Source organism: Ranitomeya imitator, chromosome 4 (assembly GCF_032444005.1).
Source record: "Ranitomeya imitator isolate aRanImi1 chromosome 4, aRanImi1.pri, whole genome shotgun sequence".
In the NCBI taxonomy this organism is placed as follows: Eukaryota; Metazoa; Chordata; class Amphibia; order Anura; family Dendrobatidae; genus Ranitomeya; species Ranitomeya imitator.
Window position 1 is genome coordinate 447,265,306 of NC_091285.1, and position 24,032 is coordinate 447,289,337.

At 44.5% G+C, this 24,032-nt stretch overlaps 1 protein-coding gene across 1 annotated transcript in view; it reads left to right on the top strand.

The window, feature by feature from the left end:
* ULK3 (unc-51 like kinase 3) overlaps positions 1-24,032 on the top strand; it is a 53,395-nt gene that overhangs the window by 10,715 nt on the left and 18,648 nt on the right. Inside the window, exons 4-7 of the mRNA XM_069765705.1 lie at positions 613-717; positions 14,524-14,667; positions 22,419-22,501; positions 23,803-23,958. Of these exons, the coding sequence (XP_069621806.1) occupies positions 613-717; positions 14,524-14,667; positions 22,419-22,501; positions 23,803-23,958 (488 nt within the window). The remainder of the gene's footprint in view (positions 1-612; positions 718-14,523; positions 14,668-22,418; positions 22,502-23,802; positions 23,959-24,032) is intronic.

A 24,032-nucleotide genomic window follows, 5' to 3' on the forward strand; every position in this document is an offset into this window, starting at 1 on the left:
TTAGTTTATTGGTATGTGCCATAATCGCAACTTCTACCGTATGCCACCAATCAAAAGACTAGTAGTCCTGTGTCCGTGGTGTAAGTTGCGCATGTCTAATTGTCTACACATGCAACTGCTTCTCCATGAGAACAGGGGCACAGGACTCTTGTTTTCGTGATCAGATACACAATAGCATGATAAGTTGTGATTGCTGGGAAACCCCTTTAATCTTTGTAATACGCAGTTCTCAAGGTACGCAAACTCTTATACAGCCGCATTACGCACAATCTTATAGTATACCGTACTTCCGTTGGCTACATTGAGTCTTCTGTATGTAGGAGACTCTCCATTAAGTGCAGGTCCGCAGTGGCCTTGCACTATCCCTGGGTATCCGCTTCCTTCCAGACTTGAGGCAGATTATATCTTTGTTGAAGCGAAGTGAAGTGGGGACTGAGTTGGAACCAATAGATGTTCGGGGAGTTTTTGATCCAACTTTTGTTTGCAGGTAGGAAACCTGACATATAGCAATCTGGAGGAAGACTGGACTGCTGTCTATGATAACTATAGGTATGCAGCAGTACGGACGGCATAGCGTATCAACATCATTATCTTTTGTTCCCTTATTTTCAGCAAGTGCTTTGAAGTTTCTGTATGAAAAAAATATATCCCACTTGGACCTGAAGCCTCAAAATATTCTGCTTAGCAGCCTTGATCGGCCCCACCTTAAGCTTGCCGGTGAGTGTGGTCCTTCTTCACCCAACCCTCACTCCATGGCATACGTTATGGAAGAAATGATGTGACTTGTTAAAGGGAACCTGTCAGCAGGATTATGCACAGTAACCTACAGTGTCTGGTTGGCGCCTGATTACAATGAGACCTTGGTTGATTAAATCCATCTTGTGGTTGTTATTTAATCTTTATTTTCAGTTTTGTGTTAATGAGATTTTCGTGCCCTAAGGCGGGGTTCATGTACCTGGTGCTCTGATTAGAAGAAAAAAATGAAGGCAGCACTCCAATTGTTTCAGGTGGAAAAAAGTGAAAAACTTTATTCTGCCCCACTCATCGTGGGCAACGTTTCGGCTCCTCCTGAGCCTTTGTCAAGCATTGGGTATTACAATCAAGTGTGCTTTTGTAGCCATATTCAACAGTCTCAAGTGCATACAATCAATATAATTATCTTAAAATGTTATAAAAACAATATATGACCACATAATTTATATAGCTGAGCTTCATACATAAAGTGCTTTGGTGCCAAAACATTATTTTACTCCATGACAAATATTCTAGTGTTACCATATGATTGCTGCCATGCTTATCTGCATAACATCTGATCGCAGCTGTGTACATAATTAAAATTAAGTATTATATCAAGCATGTCAGCATGGTATGGAAGACGCCATCACAGCTTATCCCAGCGTTCACCTATAGCTACTGCGCGTGTCTCAATGTTTCCTTAGCATCACAAGGGCTAACCGCCAATAAAAAACATTGTGTGTCATTTTTATAAGTGCGCACTCGCACTATATCATCTCCTCAATGCCATCTTGGAAGAGGCAAACACAGAAAAAATGCATATCTCAGGTATTATGAAGAGAAATACCCCTGAAACCATACGGGATGATATTCCTTGTTACTTAACGCTAATCTAGCGCTTATAAATAATACAATATCATCACCACCATACTATATATGGGTAAATTTTCATTCATTATAAAGGAGTATACCAGTTTTTTAAGGCATTATATAACTACCCTGATGCAACGGGCGGCACCCTCCTCAGGCTACCTCCGCTCACCAATAGTGCCATAGTGGTACACAGGACCCTTCCGGACCCTAGTGATCCAACTTACTATAAAGGTAGAAATGCCCATAACCCTATAACTTCTTCAAACTCCTTCAACCCTAAAAAAAATCATACGTTTATAAAAAAAGATTGACCGAGAACTTTATTTGTGATACTACTTTTTATTCAATAAATATTTTTTTAACAATAAATTATTTTTTTTTTTTAATTATTGGCAGTTATATATAGTAATCCATACATCCATGTTTCCTCTCCAAACCAGTAAGGTGACAGGTGACACCAAGTGTTTTATCTATAAAAAATAAAATTAAAATATAATTATTTAGCACATAAATAACTGCATATATAAAACCTGGATCCCAATTAGCCAATTATAAAGAGCAAAATATCTTGAAGGATTGCTAAATAACTGAATGAATTTTGAAATCTGCATTAAGTCCTGCTGGTTTTAGAGTATTGAGTTCATATATCCATTTACCGTATATACACGAGTATAAGTCGACCCAAGTATAAGCCTACCACCCCCCCACCCCCCCTAATTTTGCCACAAAAAACTGGGAAAACTTAATGACGCGAGTATAAGCCTAGGGTGGAAAATGCAGCAGCTACCGGTAAATTTCAAAAGTAAAAATAGATACCAATAAAAGTAAAATTAATTGAGATATCAGTAGGTTAAGTGTTTTTGAATATCTATAATGAATCAGGAGCCCCATATAATGCTCCATAAAGTTTATGATGGGCCCCATAAGATACTCCATATTAAAATATGCCATATAATGCACAAATGTTGATTACGGCCCCATAAGATGCTCCATAGAGATATTTGCCCCATATAGTGCTGCACAAATGTTGATTACGGCCCCATAAGATGCTCCATAGAGATATTTGCCCCATATAATGCTGCACAAACGTTGATTATGGCTCCATAAGATGCTCCATAGAGATATTTGCCCCATATGCTGTTGCTGCGATTAAAAAAAATAATAAAATCACATACTCCCCTCTCATCGCTCAGGCCCCCGGCACTTGCAATAGTCACCGCTCCTCGTTTCGGCGCTGCTGTGTCTTCCGCGTCCTCTGCACGAACGTTCAGGCAGAGGGCGCGGACTAACCACGTCACCGCACCGTCTGACCTGAGCGTCACTGCAGAGGACGCGGAAGACACAGCAGCACCCGGAATGAGGAAAGGTGAATATCGCGCAGTGCTCCCCCTCCCCATTATACTCACCTGCTCCTGGCCCGGTCCCTGCATCTCCGGTCTCGGGGCGCTGACAGCTTCTTCCACCGTTGAGCGGTCACCGGTACCGCTCATTACAGTAATGAATATGCGGCTCCACCCCTATGGGAGTGGAGTCGGGTCCATATTCATTACTGTAATGAGCGGTACATGTGACCGCTCAACGCTGGAAGAAGCTGTGGCGCCCGGAGACTGGAGATGCAGGGACCGGGCCAGGAGCAGGTGTGTATGTCACAGCCACCGCTCCCCCTTCCCCCGCGAACCCCCATGGGAACAATGACTCAAGTATAAGCCGAGAGGGGCACCTTGAGCCTAAAAAAATGGGCTGAAAATCTCGGCTTATACTCAAGTATATACGTAAGTTCACGTTTCTTTTGAAGGCGCTCTCTGTCGCCCCCTCTTTGTGGTGGAATTGCATCAATGATTTTAAATCTAAGTTGTTTCTCTGTATGTTTCAAATCCAAAAAATCTTTAGGCACTGGAAGATCCACTCTCTTTTTTCTGATGGTATATCGGTGTTGGTTGATCCTTGTTTTAAAATCACAAGTGGTTTCACCGATATACCACAGATTGCAAGGACATAGTCTGAATTACAGGTAAAAAAATAGTTTAATATTATATACTTTCTGTGTAATAGGATGTGTGAAAGTTGGACCCTTTAACATAAGTTCACTATTCACACATGACAAGTAGGGGTAACAGCCTTTACTATTGCTACCCATTAATGTAGGTTGACAATTTCTTTTAAAAGAGCATATATCCTATTTGACCAGAAAGTCTTTAATGTTCTTGTTCCTCTTATAAGAAAGGAGAGGTGGCAATCTAAGTCCTTCTATACCAGGAATACACTTAGTAAGCATCCCCCAATGTTTTTAACAACATTGGCTATTGCTCCACTCTCCTCCGCGTAAGTAGTCACAAATGGGATGCGTGTTAAATTCTTCTCCTTAGGTTTTATTTTTAACAAATCCATCCTCTCACGTTTAATGACTACTTTTTTTGTTCTTTGTAAAAGCTCACTCGGGTAGCCCCTATTCAAAAATGTCTTAATCAAAGGATCCATCACATCATTTATTTCACTCATTTCAGTTACAATCCGCCGTACCCTTAAAAGTTGGTGCTCTGATTAGCTATTCATAATGCAGACTCCTGACAGGTCGCCGATTCCTCACTGACCTGCCCCCTAGTTTACATAATGAATATACTAAGGTGTGTATTTGAAAAAAAGCATGTCACTTAATCAAAATGGAGGCGCCTGGGACGCCTTCGCACTTTCTCTTATCAGTTAGTGCCTACTATCTTCCTGTGTTTCAAGAGAAAATAATCACCATCATTATGGTGCCGTCAGGTGCGCCTGTGCATTAGCATCTGCCGTGTTCCGATAGATGCTACTGTGCAAGTGCCGCCACCGACTCCTTGTTGCTGCAGCCAAAAAAATGTACACTACAAGAAAATGGTGGCGGTGCTTGCGCAGTAGCATCTCCCGGTACGCGAGAGATGCTACTGCACATGAGCCGCCTCTGGCACCATTTTGTTGTAGTGTAATTTTTTTTTTTTTGTACTGCAGCAGCAAGGAGCCGGAGGCCCTTGTGCAGTATCATCTATCTCCTACTGAGAGACGCTATTGCGCCATTTTGTTGTAGTGTAATTTTTTGAGCTGCAGCAACAAGAAGGCGGCATTTGCCTGTAAAGCACTGCAGAATATGTTAGCGCTATATAAAAATAAAGATTATTATTATCCATCGATATTTGAAATGCTTACCTGCACATCCCGATTTTTTTTTTTTTTTTTTTTTTTTTTCCTCTCCCCCACCAGAAGTTCCATTCGCGAACAGCACTTTCAATTCACGGCTTTGCCCTTCGGCCTCGCTACCGCTCCCAGGGTTTTCACAAAAGTCATGGCGGCTGTCATGTCCATCTGGACGACCTCCTAGTCAAGGGTCCGTCTTTCCACGACTGCGAAGAGTCCATTCGTATCACTTACTATACTCTTTCTCGTCGGGGTTGGCTGATAAACTTAACAAAGTCTTCCCCCATTCCAGCCCAGCAGATATCCTTTCTAGGCATGACCCTGGACTCCTCCCAAGGGTTGGTGATTCTCCCTCAAGACGACGACCTAGCCCTTCAGCAAGGAGCCCACACACTTTCTCAGTCATTCCCTCATTCCATCCGCTTTGCGATGACGGTACTGGGGAAAGTGGTGGCAGCAATGGAAGCGGTTCCTTTCGCACAGCTGCACCTCTGTCCCCTACAGCATGCTTGGGACAGGAAACCTTTCTCCCTCGACTGCCGGTGCCGCCTATCCCTGCGGGTCAGGCAGACTCTCAGATGGTGGACATTAAGTTCTTCCCTCAACCTGGGGAAGTCCTTTCTCCCGGTTCAATGGCTGGTGATGACTACCGATGCCAGTCTTCTGGGCTGGGGAGCAGTTTTTCGTCACCACACCGTTCAGGGCCACTGAGGAATCGAAACTTCCAATCAATATCTTGGAAATCCGAGCGATAGGGCTAGCGCTACTGCAGTCTCATCTCCTAGCGGGTCACCCCATCCGAGTTCAGTCGGACAACACCACGGCTGTGGCATACATCAACCATCAAGGGGGTACCCGCAGCAGGGCGTCCATGTGCGAGGTAACTCGCATTCTTCGATGGGCAGACAGGAACCACTCAGCAGTGCACATTCCAGGCGTGGAAAACTGGGAGGCAGACCTCCTCAGCCATCAGGGTCTCGCCTCAGAGGAGTAGGAACTTCATCCAGACGTTTTCCAACAGATCTGTCTTCATTGGGGGACCCCGGATGTGGATCTGATGGCGTCCAGACTGAACATCAAAGTCTCCAGATTCATAGCTCGGTCTTGAGATCCAAGAGCCATAGGAGTGGATGCTCTGGTTCTTCCATGGCGCTAGTTCTGTCTTCTGTACATTTTTCCCCCGATGCCGCTTCTTCCGAGAGTCATCAGAAAAATTAAGGCGGAAGGGTTTCCAGTGATCCTGGCCGCTCTGGATTGGCCACGTTGGGCGTGGTTCGCAGAATTGGTGTGCCTCGTCACCGACGTACCCTGGCGACTGCTGGATCGACCAGAGCTGCTCTCCAAGGGACCGATTTATTACCAGAACCCAGCGGCCCTGTGTTTAACGGCTTGGCCGTTGAATCCTGGATTGTGACCCAGTCTGGTTTTTCAGAACAGGTCGCGTCCACAATAATCAATGCTCGTAAGCCTCGTACGCATTTATCACCGTACCTGGAAGACATATTTTGCTTGGTGCAAGGCTCGTGGACGTCTTCCCCTCATCTTCTCTGTTCCTACCATTTTAGAGTTCTTACAGACTGGTCTGGACTCAGGCCCGGCGCTCAGCTCTCTCAAGGGCCAGATATCCGCCTTATCGGTCTTATTCCAACGTAGTATTGTGATAAAACCTCATGTGAAGAAGTTCATTTAGGGGATTACACATGTGCTCCCCCCCATCACATGCTTTGAAACCCTTGGGACCATGACTTGGTACTGGGAGTCTTACAAGAAGCTCCTTTTGAACCGCTTCAGGACATTTCACTCACCTATCGGTCCTGTAAAGTTGCCTTTTTCATTGCAATCGCATCAATCAGGCGGGTTTCGGAGCTGGCTGCTCTGTCCTGTCGAGCACCTTTCCTTATTTTCCACCAGGACAAGGTTGTCCTTATGCCGTCCCCATCCTTTTTGGCCATGGTTGTCTCATCCTTCTACCTTAATGAGAACATTGTACTTCCTTCATTTTGTTCAATTCCAGTCTACAGGATGGAAAGGACTCTCCATAATCTGGATGTAGTCAGAGCTCTGAGAAGGTACGTCTCAAGGACGGTGTCCTTCCGAAGGTCGGCTTCTTTGTTCATGCTTCTTGAGGGTCACAGGAAGGGTCTAGCCGCTTCAAAGACCATGATAGCTAGGTGGATTTGTCCCACCGTTCAGGAGTCCTACCGCATTAGAGGTAAGCCTATCCTAGCGGGGATCAGAGCGCACTCCACTCGGTCACTGGGAGCTTCCTGGGCCATTCGGCATCCGGCGTTGGCAGAGCAGGTCTGTAAAGCCGCAACTTGGTCCAGCCTACAAACTTTCTCAAAGCACTATAATGGTCATACTCAAGCTTCAGCTGATGTGGGGCTGGGCAGAAGAATTCTGCAGGCTGCGGTGGCGCCCATCTAGGCAGTTGTTACGTGAAGCCTGATGTTTTGTTGTTTTCCCACCCAGGGACTGCTTTGGGACGTCCCACGGTCCTGTGTCCCCCCCCCCCCTTCCCAATGAGGCGGAGGAGAAACAGGGGTTTTTCTATCGCTTCATTGGAGGACACAGGAAGCCATGAGATCCAGAGTTCCACCCAAGGTCCCTTCAGTACGTCTTCAGCGTTTTGCTCTCTAGCAGGTTCACAGTAGCCTACTCTCAAGTCTTTTGTTGTCAATTCAATTTAGTGGTCTTTCCTTGTCATTTTCTCGGAATCATTAGTCCAGCCGCTTCCAAAGTGGGAAGCATCTCTGTATCCTATATCCCCTCTCTCCTGAGCTCACTGCGAACTCGACCACTTCTCCGACTATAGACCCTTTGGTTTCCAGACTTTCCACCAATACGGTCCTTCCTTTCCCAGAGAAAGCATCCCTCAAGGATACCAACGGCGGACTAATAGAGTCCGTACTGAAGGGGATCTTGGGTAGAACCCTGGATCTCATGGTTTCCCCCAATGAAGGCTCAGAGAAACAGATTTTACGGTAAGCAACCAAATATCCTGTTTTTTGTGTACTTACCGTAAAATCCTTTTCTCCGAGCCACTCATTGGACACAGCACCCACCCTGTTAGCCTAATGGCTGGAGTTTTTTGTTAGTTTGACGTTGCACTCTTATATGATGTTTTTGATCTCCTACTGCTTTTGCACTGAACTGGTTCTCTAGGAGCCAGCAGGAGAGTGTATACTGCTGAGGAGGAGCTAACTTTCTTTGTATTAACTTAGTGTCAGCCTCCTAGTGGCAACAGCATATACCCACGGTCCTGTATCCCCCAATGAGTGGCTCGGAGAAAAGGATTTTACGGTGAGTAAACAAAGCTCCCTGTTTATTCGGACTCCCATGACAGCAACACTAGAGAGGGGATCCGCCCTTCAGGAACAGGAAGCCTACAAATACAAAAAGGGCGGCAACCTCTCCCATGCATCAGTTGGTTTCTTGTTCCTGTGGGACTGGATCCTACAGAAGAAGAGTCTCATCGATCCCAGGCCGGCCGACTCAGGGGGGGTCTCCTACCTCGGCTGGTGCGGAGTTCCTGGAGATGTCATGGTGGTCCTTGCTGGGCTGCACGGCAGTGTCGTTCGCAGCAGGGAACGGAGTCCGGAGGATGTTCGTCTCCATGGAAGCCAACGCCGGGTAAATATTTCCCCGAGATCTTCCTCTCTGGCTGTGCGTGGACTGGGCTGGCGGTGATTCGTGGAGAGCCAGGGGCGTGATGGTGGGCGCTGTTCGGGGTGCCGCTGGCAGGCCGGGCGTTCCGCACTGCTCTGGACGCATTGAGGAAGTGTCGATGGGCCACGGTGACGTCAAAGGCGGAGCGGCATTTAGGCCCAATGGAGAATGAAACCTGGGAGTCGGTAATTGAGTGGGTTCCACGAATGTCACTAAGTGAGCCGTATAGACTATCGCAGCTGTACATCTTGCACAGGGTCTATAAATCTCCGGAAGTTTTGCATAGAGCGGGGTTGCGTGCTGACTCTGAGTGCCCGAGATGTGGGACTGAGAATGCAGGAATATATCACATGATGTGGACGTGTCCAAGACTGGCTGCTTTTTGGCTGGTAGTTCTGAGTCGTGTGGAAGGTGCGTATAGATGTAGGGTGCCGAGAGATCCGATAGTGTGCTTATTGGGATATGTGGATGAAATTAGAGTGGATAACACCTGGAAGATAGCAATTGCTAGGCTATTATATATGGCTCGAAAAGTGATAGCACGGAACTGGATCAAGGAGGAACCGCCTGCAAGGGGTGAATTCCTGCAAATGTAAAACATGGTCTCAAATTGGAAAAGGGGGTTTACAAGAGACGCGGGAAAATAGAAACGTTTGACAAAATGTGGTCTCCCTGGCTCGAGCTAGGATGAGTAGGTAAAGGAAATGGGAGGCTGAGGGCCTTTGAATGGTGAAAACTGCTAGACGAATAAGCGGTCATAAGGGAGTTAAGCGGTCCATAGAGTCATCAATGCTAGTTATAGAAGTTCCATTGGAGAGGAGCTGTCATGGGGGGAGGGGAATTGGGGTTTGTTGGGATTGTTGGGGGTTTTGAAAATGGGGAAACTTTGTATGTAACAAATTGGAAGATGGATGAAAATGTAATGTTTATGTTTATCTAATATATAATTGCCTAGAATACTACTTCCTGCAATTTGTGCCAACTTCCGTGGCTTTGTCCGGAGCTAATGTCCGGAGCTAATGTCCGGAGCTAATGTCCGGAGCTAATGTCCGGAGCTAATGTCCGGAGATTAATTGCCTAGAATACTACTTCCTGCAATTTGTGCCAACTTCCGTGGCTTTGTCCGGAGCTAATGTCCGGAGCTAATGTGCGGAGATAATGTCCGGAGCTAATGTCCGGAGCTAATGTCCGGAGATAAGTGACGTCAACAGTGTCCAGTGTCTGATTGGTTGCCGCCTGCTGCGAGCGACCAATCAGAAACGTGCCGTACTGTGACACACTCCGCCCGCCATTTTGGTGTGATTTTTGAATTTTTACCTCACAGCAAGTTTCTACTGCGTGGAGGCGGGCCCAGTGACGTTGCTCTTCAAGCTCCTGCCGAATTTCGTCAAAAAAATGATAATACCATTTACCAAAACTATATATATTTAGTTGTGAAGTGGTTCAGTGACATTTTCACACCAATTTTGAACTTTTGTTTGGTGTTTTCTCCATATACTGCCTATTATTTTTGTTCTTTCTTACTATTATTTATTAATTGTATTATTCTTACATTTGAATAAATAAAGTATATATGGATTCTAGACTCCCGATTCTTTAGAATCGGGCTGCCATCTAGTTCTTAATAAAAATCTATTTAAATAAAAAAAAAAAAAAAAGGTGGAGCGACGTGCACTTCCAGGTCACCGGGGTTTCTGCGCATGTGTGGAGAATCCAAGATGGCGGCGCCCACCGGAATAGGACACCGAACACACGCAGGTCCCTCTGGCCGGTCGACTGCACCTGTGGGGGCGGAGAGCCAATCGGGAGGCAGCGCGAGGCAGATCTGCTGATCGGAAGAGGGGATTTAAGCAGGCTCCAGGTTCGGACTCATGCTTCTGGCCTCATTATCTGTCCATGATGGAAAGTGATCGTGAGCAGCAGGAGGAGGTACGACAGAAGCCTAAGGATAAAGAGCGTGACAGAAGGAGTGACCAGTACAGTCGTAAGAGCTCCTTCAAGCAGGGTCGGGAGCATCAACTGTGAAAACCCCCCCCCCTCATATTCCAGTACCCATTCACTGCAGGCACTGGTAATTGATCTACGTGAATGTTCACTCAGTGATGCGGTCCCCCCTTATATTTTTTTTTTGTTTTAGGGGAAGAAGTGCATGGGTAAGGCAAAACACAAGGAATACGCCCTCTGTGGAGTCCCCTTACCAGATTCATGCCCAAAAAAGTTATGTACCCACTGTATCCAGCAGACGATGAGGTCTCAAGGAAGGGAAGGGAGGAGTGGCATTAGGTCTAGATAGACTATATTGCTTTTACTATACTTCCTCAGATAGCAGAAGAATCACTTAATGTTACTGCAAGCCTGAAAGAGATGGTCAGGGCAGAATTGAGGGAATCCCTGAAGTCCCTGTCTCAAGCAGGAAGCTCAAAATACAAGGCCTTTTGGACTCTGATTCTTTGGCGGAAGGGGAGAAGGATGAGGGCTCCTACAATTCAGTTCCCTCGTCGTTAGAGGAAGACTCTGCCCGCTTCTGTGTGCCCCTGGGCCGGGTAGATAAGTTGGTAAAAACAGTCAGGGGAGTGATAGGCATAGCGGAATCCAAACCGCAGCAATCCAGGCAGGAGATCATGTTCAGGGGGCTGGATCAGAGGAAGCGAAGGTCTTTCCCATTAAACGAAAAGATCCAGGAGCTAATTTTCTGGGAATGGAAAAAGCCTTAAAAGAAGGGCTCTTTACCACCAGCTCTTAAACGTAGATAACCCTTCGAGGACCCGGCAGTCAACACCTGGTACAAAGCCCCTAAGTTAGATACTGCAGTGGCCAAGGCCTCGCTACCTTTTGAGGACATGGGGGCCCTTAAAGATCCCCTTAACAGGAAGGCAGATACCTTCCTTAAGGGAACCTGGGAGATGGCGGCCGGTTCCCTAAGACCAGCGGTAGCTTTAACTTGTATGGCCAGATCCATGATGGTCTGGCTGGACCAATTGGAATCCCAATTAAAGGAAGGGGCTCCTAGAGATACAATTCTGAGTGCAACGCCAGTAATTCAGGAGGCCACAGCCTTCCTATCGGATGCGTCAGTTGACTCTGTGAGAATGGCGGCCAAAGCAGCAGGACTTTCTAACGCGGCCCGTATAGCCTTGTGGTTGAAATGCTGGTCGGGGACATCGAAACAAGGTCAAAACTCTGTAGTATCCCGTGCAAGGGGAAGTATCTGTTTTGGTCCAGCTCTGGATGAGTTGCTGGATAAGGCAGGGGATGACAAAAAGAAATTCCCTAATTTATTGTCCATGTCCTACCGATGTCCTTTCAATAGAAAGAAGTTTGGTCAGGGAAGAAGACACATATTATCACCCACTAGAGACCGTTTCAGATGGGAAGATAAATGAAGTTCTTCAAGAAAGCGTAAGAAACCTGACCAATGACTAGCAATCCCTATGGGGGAGAGATTGTTGGCCTTCCTTCCAGCATGGTTAAAGATCACAAATAGTGACTGGGCGTGGAGCATAATAATTAATGGGCTTAAGCTTGGGTTTAGTTACATCCCGCGAGACAGCTTTAAGTTAACTCCCCTGCGCTCTTCCCCTCATGAACAGGTGGCATTGGAAGCAGAGGTTTTGCGTTTATGCCTTAAAAATGTCCTGGTGCAGGTTCCGGTATGCGAGAGAGGTAGAGGGTTCTACTCTTCTCTATTCCTTATTCAGAAACCAGATAAATCATTTAGAACCATTATTAATCTTCGGACCCTTAATGAGTTTCTGGTCAATCGAACCTTTAAGATGGAGTCAATCAGTTCAACAATAAAGATGTTGTTTGAAAACTGTTTTATGGCAGTAATAGTACGAGTCCTTTAAATCTATCATGTAACTATTCATGCAGATTTCCTAATTAGCAAATCCTAAGGGTGGCGGTCCCCATAGGAGGGGTAGTCCGCCATTTTCAGTTTAGGGCGCTTCCCTTCGGTCTATCAGCTGCCCCTAGGGTATTCACGAAAGTAGTTGCCGAAGCCATGGTTCATTTACGGGAGTCAAATATTCTTATTGTCCCCTACCTAGATGACTTCCTCATAGTGGGTAATTCAGTAGATCATTGCCTGTCACAAGCAGAAAGAGCTAGGGCCAGGATAGATCACTTAGGCTGGATAATAAATTGCGAAAAATCCCAATTGCAGCCCTTAAAAGTCCAGAAGTTTCTAGCCTACTGTTAGATTCTGAAGCCCAACAGTGTCGTCTACCGCCAGTGATGTCACCGCTGTGCTCTGCTTTACGGCCGGCGCTGACAGTCAGTGCAGGGAAGCTGACGGCGGGGGACGTGACAGACATCGGAATGTGAGTATGTACTGTTTTTTTTTTTTTTTTTTACTTTTACAATGGTAGCCAGGGTAAATATCGGGTTACTAAGCGCGGCCCTGCACTTAGTAACCCGATATTTACCCTGGTTACAAGTGAACACATCATTGGATTGGCGTCACACACGCCGATCCAACGATAACAGCTAGTGATCAGCGACCAAAAAAAGGTCCTGATCATTCCCCAGCGACCAACGATCTCCCAGCAGGGGCCTGATCGTTGGTTGCTGTCACACATAATGAGATCGTTAGCGGGATCGTTGCTACGTCACAAAAAGCGTGACGTTGCAACGATATCGTTAACGAAATCGTTATGTGTGAAGGTACCTTTAGAGTATCAAAATGCAAGCTAGCTAGATGGATTAGGGAGGCTATCTCTCTGGCTTATACAGCAGGTGGGGGTCCGGCTCCGCAGAATCGGAGGGCGCATTCCACTGGTGCCATGGCATTGTCCTGGGCAGAAAGATTGGGAGTGTCAATAGACCAGATATGTAAAGCGGCCACATGGTCATCCCCTTCCACCATTTTTAGACACTATCGGTTGGACTTGGGGTTCTCCTCAGATCTCACCTTCGGGTTAAGGGTGCTGCTGCCTATAGTCCCTCCCTAGGGTAGCTACATCTCTGTAATTCTCATGTGGTGCTGTCATGGGAGTGCGAATAAAGCGTTAAATTACTTACCGGTAACGGCATTTTTCGGAGGCCCAATGACAGCACCCTTGGTTCCCTCCCTTTCATCTGGGGGCTGCACATCTTCTTATAAAGTTTCACGTATGATAATTACATTACAGTTAAAACGAAATGTATTGTATATAGTGTGTGTGTGTGTGTGTATATTATATATATATATATATATATATATATATATATATATATATATATATATATATATATATATATATATATCTGTGCCATTAATCGTGGTAGTCCTCTCATGCTCTGAAATACAACTGATGTGTGGGAGAGGTGCCGCCCTTTTTGTATCTGTAGGTTTCCTGTTCCTGATGGGTGGATCCCCTCTCTTGTGGTGGTGTCATGGGCCTCCGAAAAATGCCGTTACCGGGAAGTAACTTAATGCTTTTACATATATATACATTAGTATGTTCATTATGCAAACTAGGGATCAGGTAAGTGAGAAATCAGTGACCTGTCAGCAGTCTGCATTATGACTATATAATCAGAGCACCACGTACACGAACCCCGCCTTAGGGTACGAGAATCTCATTAACACAAAACTGAAAATAAAGATTAAGAAACAACCAGAAGACTGATTTCATCAACCCATGTATCATTGTAATCAGTACAATGGCGCCGACCTGACTCTGTAGGCTACTGTGCACAATCCTACTGATGGGTTCGCTTTAAATTCTAACACACCTGAGTCTTTGTTCTCATAAGGGATAAGCCACTATTTAGGAGTTTGGCAGCGGATTATTCCTCCTCCACATTGAAATAAACCATCCCTCTTGGCTAAGCTAAAAGTCAATTTTTAAGGGGGAGTAAAAAGAGATAATTATTGGCCAGATGAGTGCTCTGCCAATATCTCTATACCGTATATTGCCTTTTGTTCTCACTTAACATAGGAGGAAAAAAATTTTGTACATTGAAAAAAAAAAATTCTAGATTAATTTTCACATGTTATGGAAGACCTTTAGACCTCTACATTTAGTCAGTGCTACTGAACATTTACTACTAACTATCCCTTGCATAGTATAAATGATTGATTTGTCTTTCCTTTAGATTTTGGTTTTGCTCAGCACATGACATGCCAGGATGAGCCTCAGTCCCTACGAGGATCTCCCCTGTATATGGCTCCTGAGATGGTGTGCAGTAAACACTATGATGCTCGAGTAGATCTATGGTCTGTCGGGGTTATCCTTTATGGTAAGATACAGTTAATGCTGTCCTTTCACATCATTGTCAGAGTATAATAACGTACCATTTGTGTTTTTGTAGACACATATCATTTCAGCTTATTTTGCATTTCTGTAATATTAGGCTGCATTCACACATCTAACATTTAGACTATTAAGTGTGGACCACGATGTTCGAGTCGGCTGTGGGCCTTCTGACCCAATCTTGACAGCCTTTTGTTATTATTATTATTTATTGTTATAGCGCCATTTATTCCATGGCGCTTTACATGTGAGGAGGGGTATACATAATAAAAACAAGTACAATAATCTTAAACGATACAAGTCATAACTGATACAGGAGGAGTGAGGACCCTGCCCGCGAAGGCTCACAATCTACAAGGGATGGGTGAGGATACAGTAGGCAAGGGTAGAGACATATGTTATTTTCTATTAATGTATAGTAGTGATGAGCGAACGTGCTCGGGTACTAACCGAGTGACTTCGGCATGCTCAAAAAATTTGTTCAAGTCCCTAACAAACAGGCAATACTTGTGTTGCAACTGTCGAACAGCCGTTAGTCATGCAGCCAAACTCGAGCATTTTTTTCGAGCCATCCAAAATCACTGTTAGCACCCGAGCATGCTTTGATAACACCTTATCCAAGCACGTGTGCTTATCACTAAAGTTTAATGATCTACTTCTGATGAGTAGGATTTCGTTAGCTGTGAGTAAGCAGACTTGCATTATATGTCTGTCTAGGCATCCCTTGAATTAAAGAGTCATACTTATACATTATTTTTAAAGACATTTTCCTATTATTATTATTTTTTAAATAGTTTACTGAGGTATAAACAATTCCTGCTAAGTCGCGTTTCACTTCATTTTCGGTTTCTCTATTGAATTTATAACAAAGTGAATTTGCATGATGTGCATTCATATTTCAAGCGGAAACCGAGGCGCCATATTGATTTATATGGGTCAGTTAGGATTCCATTTGGTTTTTAAAAAATTAATACCTGACTGACTCCATATACGGTAAATCAAGAGGGACTCTCCTGTTTGATAGGAATGCTGAGATTAATATTTCTATTTATCTGTCCTGTTTGTTCTAAATGGAACAGACAAATGGAATAGATGAGCGGACATGTGAACAGAGCTTAGAGGGGTTTGCCACAAACAAAGTTCATTTTAATCATTAGCTCTTAGAATAAAAATAAGTTCCACAATTGGATGTGTTTAAAAATGTTCCTGTGCTGAGACAATTTTGCACATACCACAGCTCCTGGGCAGAGGAGGAAGCAAAAGGGAGTATGCAGACAAGACAGCTTAGGATCCTGGCTGATTCATTGTGAGGAAAACTTGTTTTATCTCACAGAAACCAGCATTTGCGATCTCATTCTGCAGGGGCACATTTATAAGATTATCTCAGCACAGGAACATTTTATTTAACACATCCAACTGTGGAAATTATTATTATGCCAAGACCTTTTAATTAAAATGTACTTGGTTCGTGGGAAAACCCCTTTAAGGGTGCATGTACAGAGGATGACGGGGCCGTTTAAACGATTGACGATAAACTACATGCAAGCTGGGGGCGCATGCGCGGACCTTGGAGGCGACGGACATGTCGCGCTGAGCTCCGCTCCTAGTCTGATCCCACACAGCCCTACCTAGCCGTCAGAGCACAACTGACTCACCGGATCCGAGTTGCCTACACCTCCTGGAACGGCTCCGCCGGTAATGCCGAAGAAGGGGAACGCACCTCAGCCCGCAGGCCGCTCCATCACGGACCTTCTCCAGAGCGGTAACATCCCCAAAATGGCCGCCGCAGCAGCTCAGTCCCCAGCCACAGCGACTCAGGCAGAGGGAGACACAGATCAAGGGGGATCTGCCACAAACATGGAGACTGTGATCTCCACAGCCGCACTCACAAAATCGCTGCAGGAGACCTTTAGAGCAGAGCTCTCTGCGGCCATGCAGGGCATTGCGTCCCAATTGCAAGACATCATGCAGCGTACAAACAACTTAGAAGAAAAAATGGAGATAATAACAGATGCCTTGGAGGAGGATCACGAGACAATCAAAAATCACATAGATCGCATTAATGAGCTGGAACTTCGCTGTGAGGACTACGAAAATAGGTCTCGCAGGAGCAATTTGAGAATAAGAGGCCTCCCGGAGCACATTGTGGCCCTTAAAGAAACAGCGACCGCACTTTTCACAGCTCTCCTACCTGATACAGATCCATCCCTCCTCCATATCACTAGGATCCACAGGGCCCTGGGTAAGCCTCGTTCTACTGACATGCCTAGAGACGTTATCCTGAAACTTCATTATGAAGAAACGAGAGATTTAATCCTAATAGCGGCCAGGGACAGCTCCTCCTTGCCTAACCTGCCAAATACCGTGCATATATATGCGGACATAGCCACGGCCACACTAGCCAGGAGGAGATCCCTCAAACCCATCACGACATCCCTACAGAAGGCCCAAGTTAAATACCGCTGGGGATTCCCTTTCGCCCTGAACTTCACAGCCAACTCCCAATCATTTACCTGCAGGTCTATGGAGGAGGGAAAACAAGCCTTGATTAAAGCAGGAATACCGATCAGCATGGACACCCCCTCGCTCCCCCAGCGAAAACCCAGACCAGCAAAGGATTGGAAAGACTCTCCCAGAACAAGGAGTCAAAATTCACGGATCACCTGATGTGGTTTAACTGTTAAGTGTAAGAAAGTGAGCCAAACCTTCTAAGACCATCTATACCGAAAATGGAAATCTCCATCTTAGTTGAACTTCTTCCCATGTGAAAAATTCTCTGAACTCGGATGAGTAACTAGCCATGTTGTGCCTGACCTATCTTCGTTTAGGTTTACTAAACCGATTTGACCCCCGCCTACCCCTTCCTACCCTTCCCCACCCCAACCACTCCCTCACCTCTTATCCCCTTCTCCCTATACCCTACCCAACCACTCCTCCCCCCCCTTTTTTTTTTTTTGTTTTTTTTTTTTTTTTTTTTTGTTTTTATTATTATTGTTAGTACTTTTCTTAATATAGCAAGGGTTGGAGCTTCTGGGATTTTGGCATGCTGCCCAAAACTGGCGACCCCTGGTTTACTGCCTAATATGGGAACCCAGACCGCCATACTTGTTGGACTTATAGTCCTTTTCAGATTGTTAATGGATTTGTTTGTCGCTGTCTTCCTCTCGTTTGTCTCTTACCTACTGTCTCCATACAACAATGGATATTTTATCCTCAAATTAACCAAATGCAGTAAAAGGGTGAACCTAGCTTTGATCACAACACTTAGCCTCACAAATACTAGCTACAGTATCATACTTAATGATGTGTAGAGTTCTCTCCCATAATGTCCGGGGATTCAATTCACCATCAAAGCGCAGAAAGGCCTTCCTTGACTACCAGAAACATAAGCCTGACATAATCTGTCTACAAGAGACCCACTTCACCACTTCTTCATACCCTAAATATTTTAACTCTCACTATTCACAACACTACCTGTCATCTTGGGACCGTAAGAGAAGAGGTGTAGCCATCCTTATTAAAAATAATTTCCCGTTCCGCCACACCAGCACATATCTGGATCCCGAGGGTAGATTCATCATTCTACTTGGTACTTCACAGGGCCTTGACATCTGCATCGTTAATAGTTATTCCCCCGCAACTGCTCAGACTCACACCTTCCAACTAATCCTATCTAAGCTGATCTCACTTACATATCACCACCTTGTGTGGTGTGGAGACTTTAACCTCACTATGAACCCATTAATTGACAGCAGCTCTTTGAAAAGGACGGACATAACAAAAACCGACAGGAAGAAAATACTCCAGCTGATGAGGGAAAGACATATAGCGGACGTGTGGAGGGAGATGAATGGGTCCATTAGAGGGTACACATATTACTCCCCAGCACAAAAATCCTACTCAAGAATAGACCTCCATTTAACCTCCGCCTCAACAATCCCATCAGTCCTCTATTCCCGACACATCCCATCTGCATGGTCAGATCATGATGTAGTCTTATCAATGTTCAAATTTAATACCGTCTCCTCCAGATTATTCAAATGGAGACTAAACGAATCCTTACTTACAGACCCCTCCATCCTAATTGAAGTCAAAAAGGACCTAAACGTATACTTTGAAGCCAATTCTACAAGTGATGTTTCACCCGGTTCAGTGTGGATGGCACATAAAAAATTCATAACTGGAACACTGATTAAAATTGCCTCCAATAAAAAGAAACAAAGATCGGAACAACAGCTACAACTAGAAGATAAACTGGCCAGGTTAGAACAAGCAAATCAATCAGCTACGTCACTCTATCTAATCAAACAGATCCATGACACTAAATTAAAATTAGATACACTCCTCACAAACAAAACTGAAAAAGCACTGACATGGACCAAGTCATCTTTCTACAAGCACGCCAACAAACCTAGTTCTATGCTTGCTCGTAAACTTAGACATAAAGAGCTTTTAAACAGTATCCCCTCCATTAGAGGCCCAACAGGTCAGACTACAGCCAATCCAGAGGTTATCTACAGGACATTCCACAAATATTATCAAACTCTCTACACCACTCCCCAACCCCCCTCTCCGCAATGCCTTCAATCTTTCTTGCAAAGTTTGAATCTCCCTAAGATGTCTGCCTCCGCAGCTGATCACCTCCAAACGCCCATTACCACAGAGGAGATAACGTTAACAATCAAGAACCTCAAAAAAGGCAAAGCCCCTGGCCCTGATGGCCTCACGGCGCTTTACTATAAAAAATTTGGGGACATACTTACACCCCACATTCAACAGTTTTGCAATATCCTCCTTAACGGAAACCAAATGCCACCCGAATTTTATACTGCACACGTAACAATAATCCCTAAACCTAAAAAAGATCATCTCTACCCCAAAAACTATAGGCCCATTTCTTTATTGAATATAGACCTCAAAATATTCACATCTATTCTGACAACCAGACTCAACTCAGTCCTGCCCTCATTAGTCCATCGAGATCAGGTGGGGTTCATACCTAAGAGACAGGGTCCAGATAATATTAGAAAGAACCTAAACCTCATACACTCAGCAAATCACCTCAAACGACCTTTATTGATGTTGGCCCTTGATATAGAAAAAGCTTTCGATTCGGTCTCATGGACCTATCTATTTGAAGTCCTAACAAAATTTGGCATCCCGGCAAGATTTATAACAAGCCTTAAACTATTATATGATAGCCCCACGGCCTATTTAAAACTTCCCTCTAATCAACCTACCCCCATCAAAATTCAACGGGGCACAAGACAAGGCTGCCCGTTGTCGCCAGCACTGTTTGCCCTGGCTATGGAGCCCCTAGCAGAAGCCATTCGAATCAACCCTAACATCCATGGACCCCGAGATCTGGGTGACCAATACAAGACTAGCCTCTTTGCAGATGATTTACTCCTGACCATTGTCAATCCAATTATCTCACTCCCAAATCTACTCACCGTCCTGTGTGAATTCGAACTCATATCAGGCCTTAAGATTAATGTTGATAAGTCCGAGGCCCTATTCATCAACACTCCAAAAGACGCCCAAACCAACATAGTCTCTCAATTCAAATTCACTGAAAAAGAACATTATCTGACTTATCTTGGAGTCAACCTGACCTCCCATAGGTCGACCTTATTTAAATGGAATTACCTACCACTACTAAAGAGCCTACAATCGGATCTAGCCAGGTGGTCCTCAATGCAACTGTCCTGGCTCGGTAGATTGCACGCCATTAAGATGGTCACCTTACCAAAATTTCTCTACCTCTTCCGATCTCTGCCTATCCCACTACCACCCAGGACACTACGTGAAATCCATACCCTGATCTCGAGGTTCCTATGGCAAGGAAAGAGACCCCGGATACGACTCAAAACCCTATTCATACACAGAAGATTGGGAGGCTTGTCCTTTCCTAATTTTAATTTATACTATAAGTCGGCCCAACTAGCCCAACTAATTAGTGTTTGCGCTAACAGAGACAATCAGCCCAGATGGATTGGCCTGGAGTCATCATTCCTGTCCCCCTACTCTCTACCAGGCCTACTCTGGTCTATGCAAAAGCTCCCAAAGGGAATCCACATAACGGCCCCTTTCTCCTTTCACTCTCTGATCATGTGGCGGAAGGAGAGATTTAAGTATGATCTACAATCTAGATCCTCCCTATTGACCAACTTCTTTCACAACCCTGATTTTATTCCAGGATTGGACCCCCGTCCCTTCTCCTGGTGGATCCTTAATGGCATAACTAACCTGAGACACCTTTGCACACCCTTCTATACTCTTCTCCCCCAACAGGATTTCATTCAAAAACTTAAACCTCCGGTAGAGGAAACATTACGCATATGCCAAATCTTCCACTTTGCCAAACAGATTCTACAATACAAAACCCCTCCACGCCCTACAAATTACGAACAGAAAAGTCTAAATGACCCCCTGGGAGGGGGAGCTATCTCCCTTATCTACACATCCCTAAATAACACCCAGGGGGACAAAAAACTTAAATTTATGGAACAGTGGGAGGCGGATCTAAATATATCAATATCCCTGGAGGACTGGAGGAAAAACTGTACTACACTTTCTAAGGGTAGCTACCAGTCCTCGATGGTTGAGACGTCCATTAAACTTTTACACAGGACATACCAGGTCCCGAGTAAATTACACACCATCTACCCAAATGTTTCAGACCGATGCTTCAGAGGATGCGGGGCTCAGGGTGACCTAAAACATATCTGGTGGGAATGCCCGATAGTATCTGCCCTTTGGCGGAAAGTACAATCCACAGTGGTAAAAATGTATGGTAAAGCGGTCCCTCTTGATCCGGCTGTGTTTCTCTTGGGTGCTAAGTTACCTGGCTTGTCTAAAAAACTCCACAACCTAGTCAGCCAACTTTTTATGGCCACAAAGTTACATATTGCATCAAGGTGGAAAACTACTTCTTTATCAATGCCGCTTGTGATGGACAAGATGAATACTATTTTGCTCTACGAAAGAATCCAAGCTACAAGGAATGACACATGGGACATTTTCTATCAGACTTGGCAACCCTGGATGGAACTGGACGCTAATGTAAATCTGGGACAGACCCTAATATTGTCCTTGTGATGGCTATATAAACTGTCTGCGATCACTCTTGTATCTAGTATGAGATATTCTATTGCCCCCCCCTCCCCCCCCTATGTACTCTCCCTCTCTGTCTATGTCTGGTTGCTTATGAAAGTTATCTCGCGTAATCTAGTCGTTGATCGGCTTTTGTTTATTTCCCATGACTTAAAGTGTATATTACCCTCCTGTACGGGAAATTTGTGTTTTTTAATGTGTTTACTCCTTGTCCGGAAAATAAAACTTATTGAAACTAAACTACATGCAAGCTGATCGGTGTTCATTTAGTAGCATGTTTAGACATGTTAACTGCACTTCAGTGTGCACATACGATCACGATCAGCATAATGTTATCGGCAGCACTTGTCCTGTCTGTTTACACAGGATGTTCTGCTGCCAAGAACGATGATTTTTAAATACCCTTAAAAATCATTTCACCCGACGAACAAGCATTTTTCTCGTTCATTGTATGATTGGGAGCCTATTTAGACATGCCTAAAATTGGGATCCAAACTCTTCCAGATTATCAGCCGGTGTAAATGCACCTTGAGGGTTTGCTTAGAGTCTAATAGCCGCCGATGTATGAAACATTTTTACACCTATCACTTGTTCTTTAATGTCACTTCTCTTTCATCTCAGAGGCGTTATTTGGGAGAGCACCTTTTGCATCTAGGTCATTCTCAGAACTAGAAGAAAAAATAAGAAGCAACCAAAGTATCGAGGTAAGACATGAAGAATCTGAGGACCCTTTAAAGGGGTGGTCCGAGATACAAATTCATTTTCATCCTAAATCCTGTTTTTGGACCACTCCTTTAATGACTGGCCAAACGATTGTGCACAGGAGCACTTATTCCGGATTGTTTCCTGTGTAAACATACCAGTGATAAGCCAGACATCTTGTTAGCAGGACTAGACATTTGTCAACAGCACATCTCCTCAAGTAAACTGCATGTAATGCTGAGAATATGACCACTATGGAGGCAAATGATTGTGATAACGACTAATGGTTGTTTTATTTATTTTTTTATAAATCGATAGTTCTTGTCAAAATAAGAAACCTTGTAATATATCTTAGTAGAGAAATCCACTTATTTCTCCTCGTGGACTAATCAGTCATTTTTCAAATATACAATTCTCAAGTAAAATCTGTCGTCAGTGAATACAGACTATTGAAATAGAAAATGCTAGTTGTGGCTCCTAAAGTTCTATGGAACTTGCAGCAGAATGTCTGTCTGCCTCTAGCTCCTCCTTTTCTCTGCCCATTCCCTTTCTATAGAGTTTTAAAAGCACTAACTGCCCTCTATCTTAGTAATGTGAAAACCTATCTTCCCTGAATGCAGATTTTATCCATGAGCTAAATAATGATCCAGGATCATGAAAGAAGCAAATTTCTCTGATGAGGTGAATTCAAAAGTTACTTGTTTTCATGTCTCCTGTTAATTTATGCAATAAAAAATTAAAACGACCCTTACTCCTTAACTGTTCTTCGCCAATAAGCAGTTTGCATATGTAGATGATTGCTGTACGTAAATGTAAAAGTTTTGCATACATCCTTAATATAGTGTAGTGGTTTAGCTTTGATAACCCTGCCTGTAGAAGTATGTGCATTTTGTATTTATATCTGCAGAGTAGCTCTAACTACCAGCTTACTGACACATTATGGCCATTGTGCAGGAGTATGTAGGTTGGTTGTTCCGCCCTTCTATGTTCACTCAATTCCAGCTGCAGCACGCTGGCTCAGTGGTTAGCACTAGTACTATGCAGCGCTGGAGTCCTGGGTTCAAATCCCACAACAGCTGCATGGAGTCTGTATGTTCTCCTCATGTTTGCGTGGGCTTCCTCCCACTCTCCAAAGTCATACTGATAGGGAATCTAGATTGTGAGCCCCAATGGGGACAGTCATGATGTCTGTAAAGCGCTGTGGAATTAATGGCGCTATATAGGTAAGCAAAATGGCTAACAACAATACGTACCTCAGAGAGTGACAACTTACCGAATCACCTTTTTGTTTTTCCATATGTAGCTTCCAACGAGACCACGGGTTTCCCCAGAATGCCGCGATCTCCTCCAACGGCTGCTGGTAAGAGATCCAGATCAACGAATTCCTTTTCCAGATTTCTTCAGCCACCCATTTGTGGACTTGGAGCACATGCCGTGTGTGGAGTCTTTACAGAAAGCTGTAAGTGTCTTTTCGGATCTGTGCCTGTACCAACTATTATAGTTCATCACGCTCATTAGAATGCAAGTTATGTC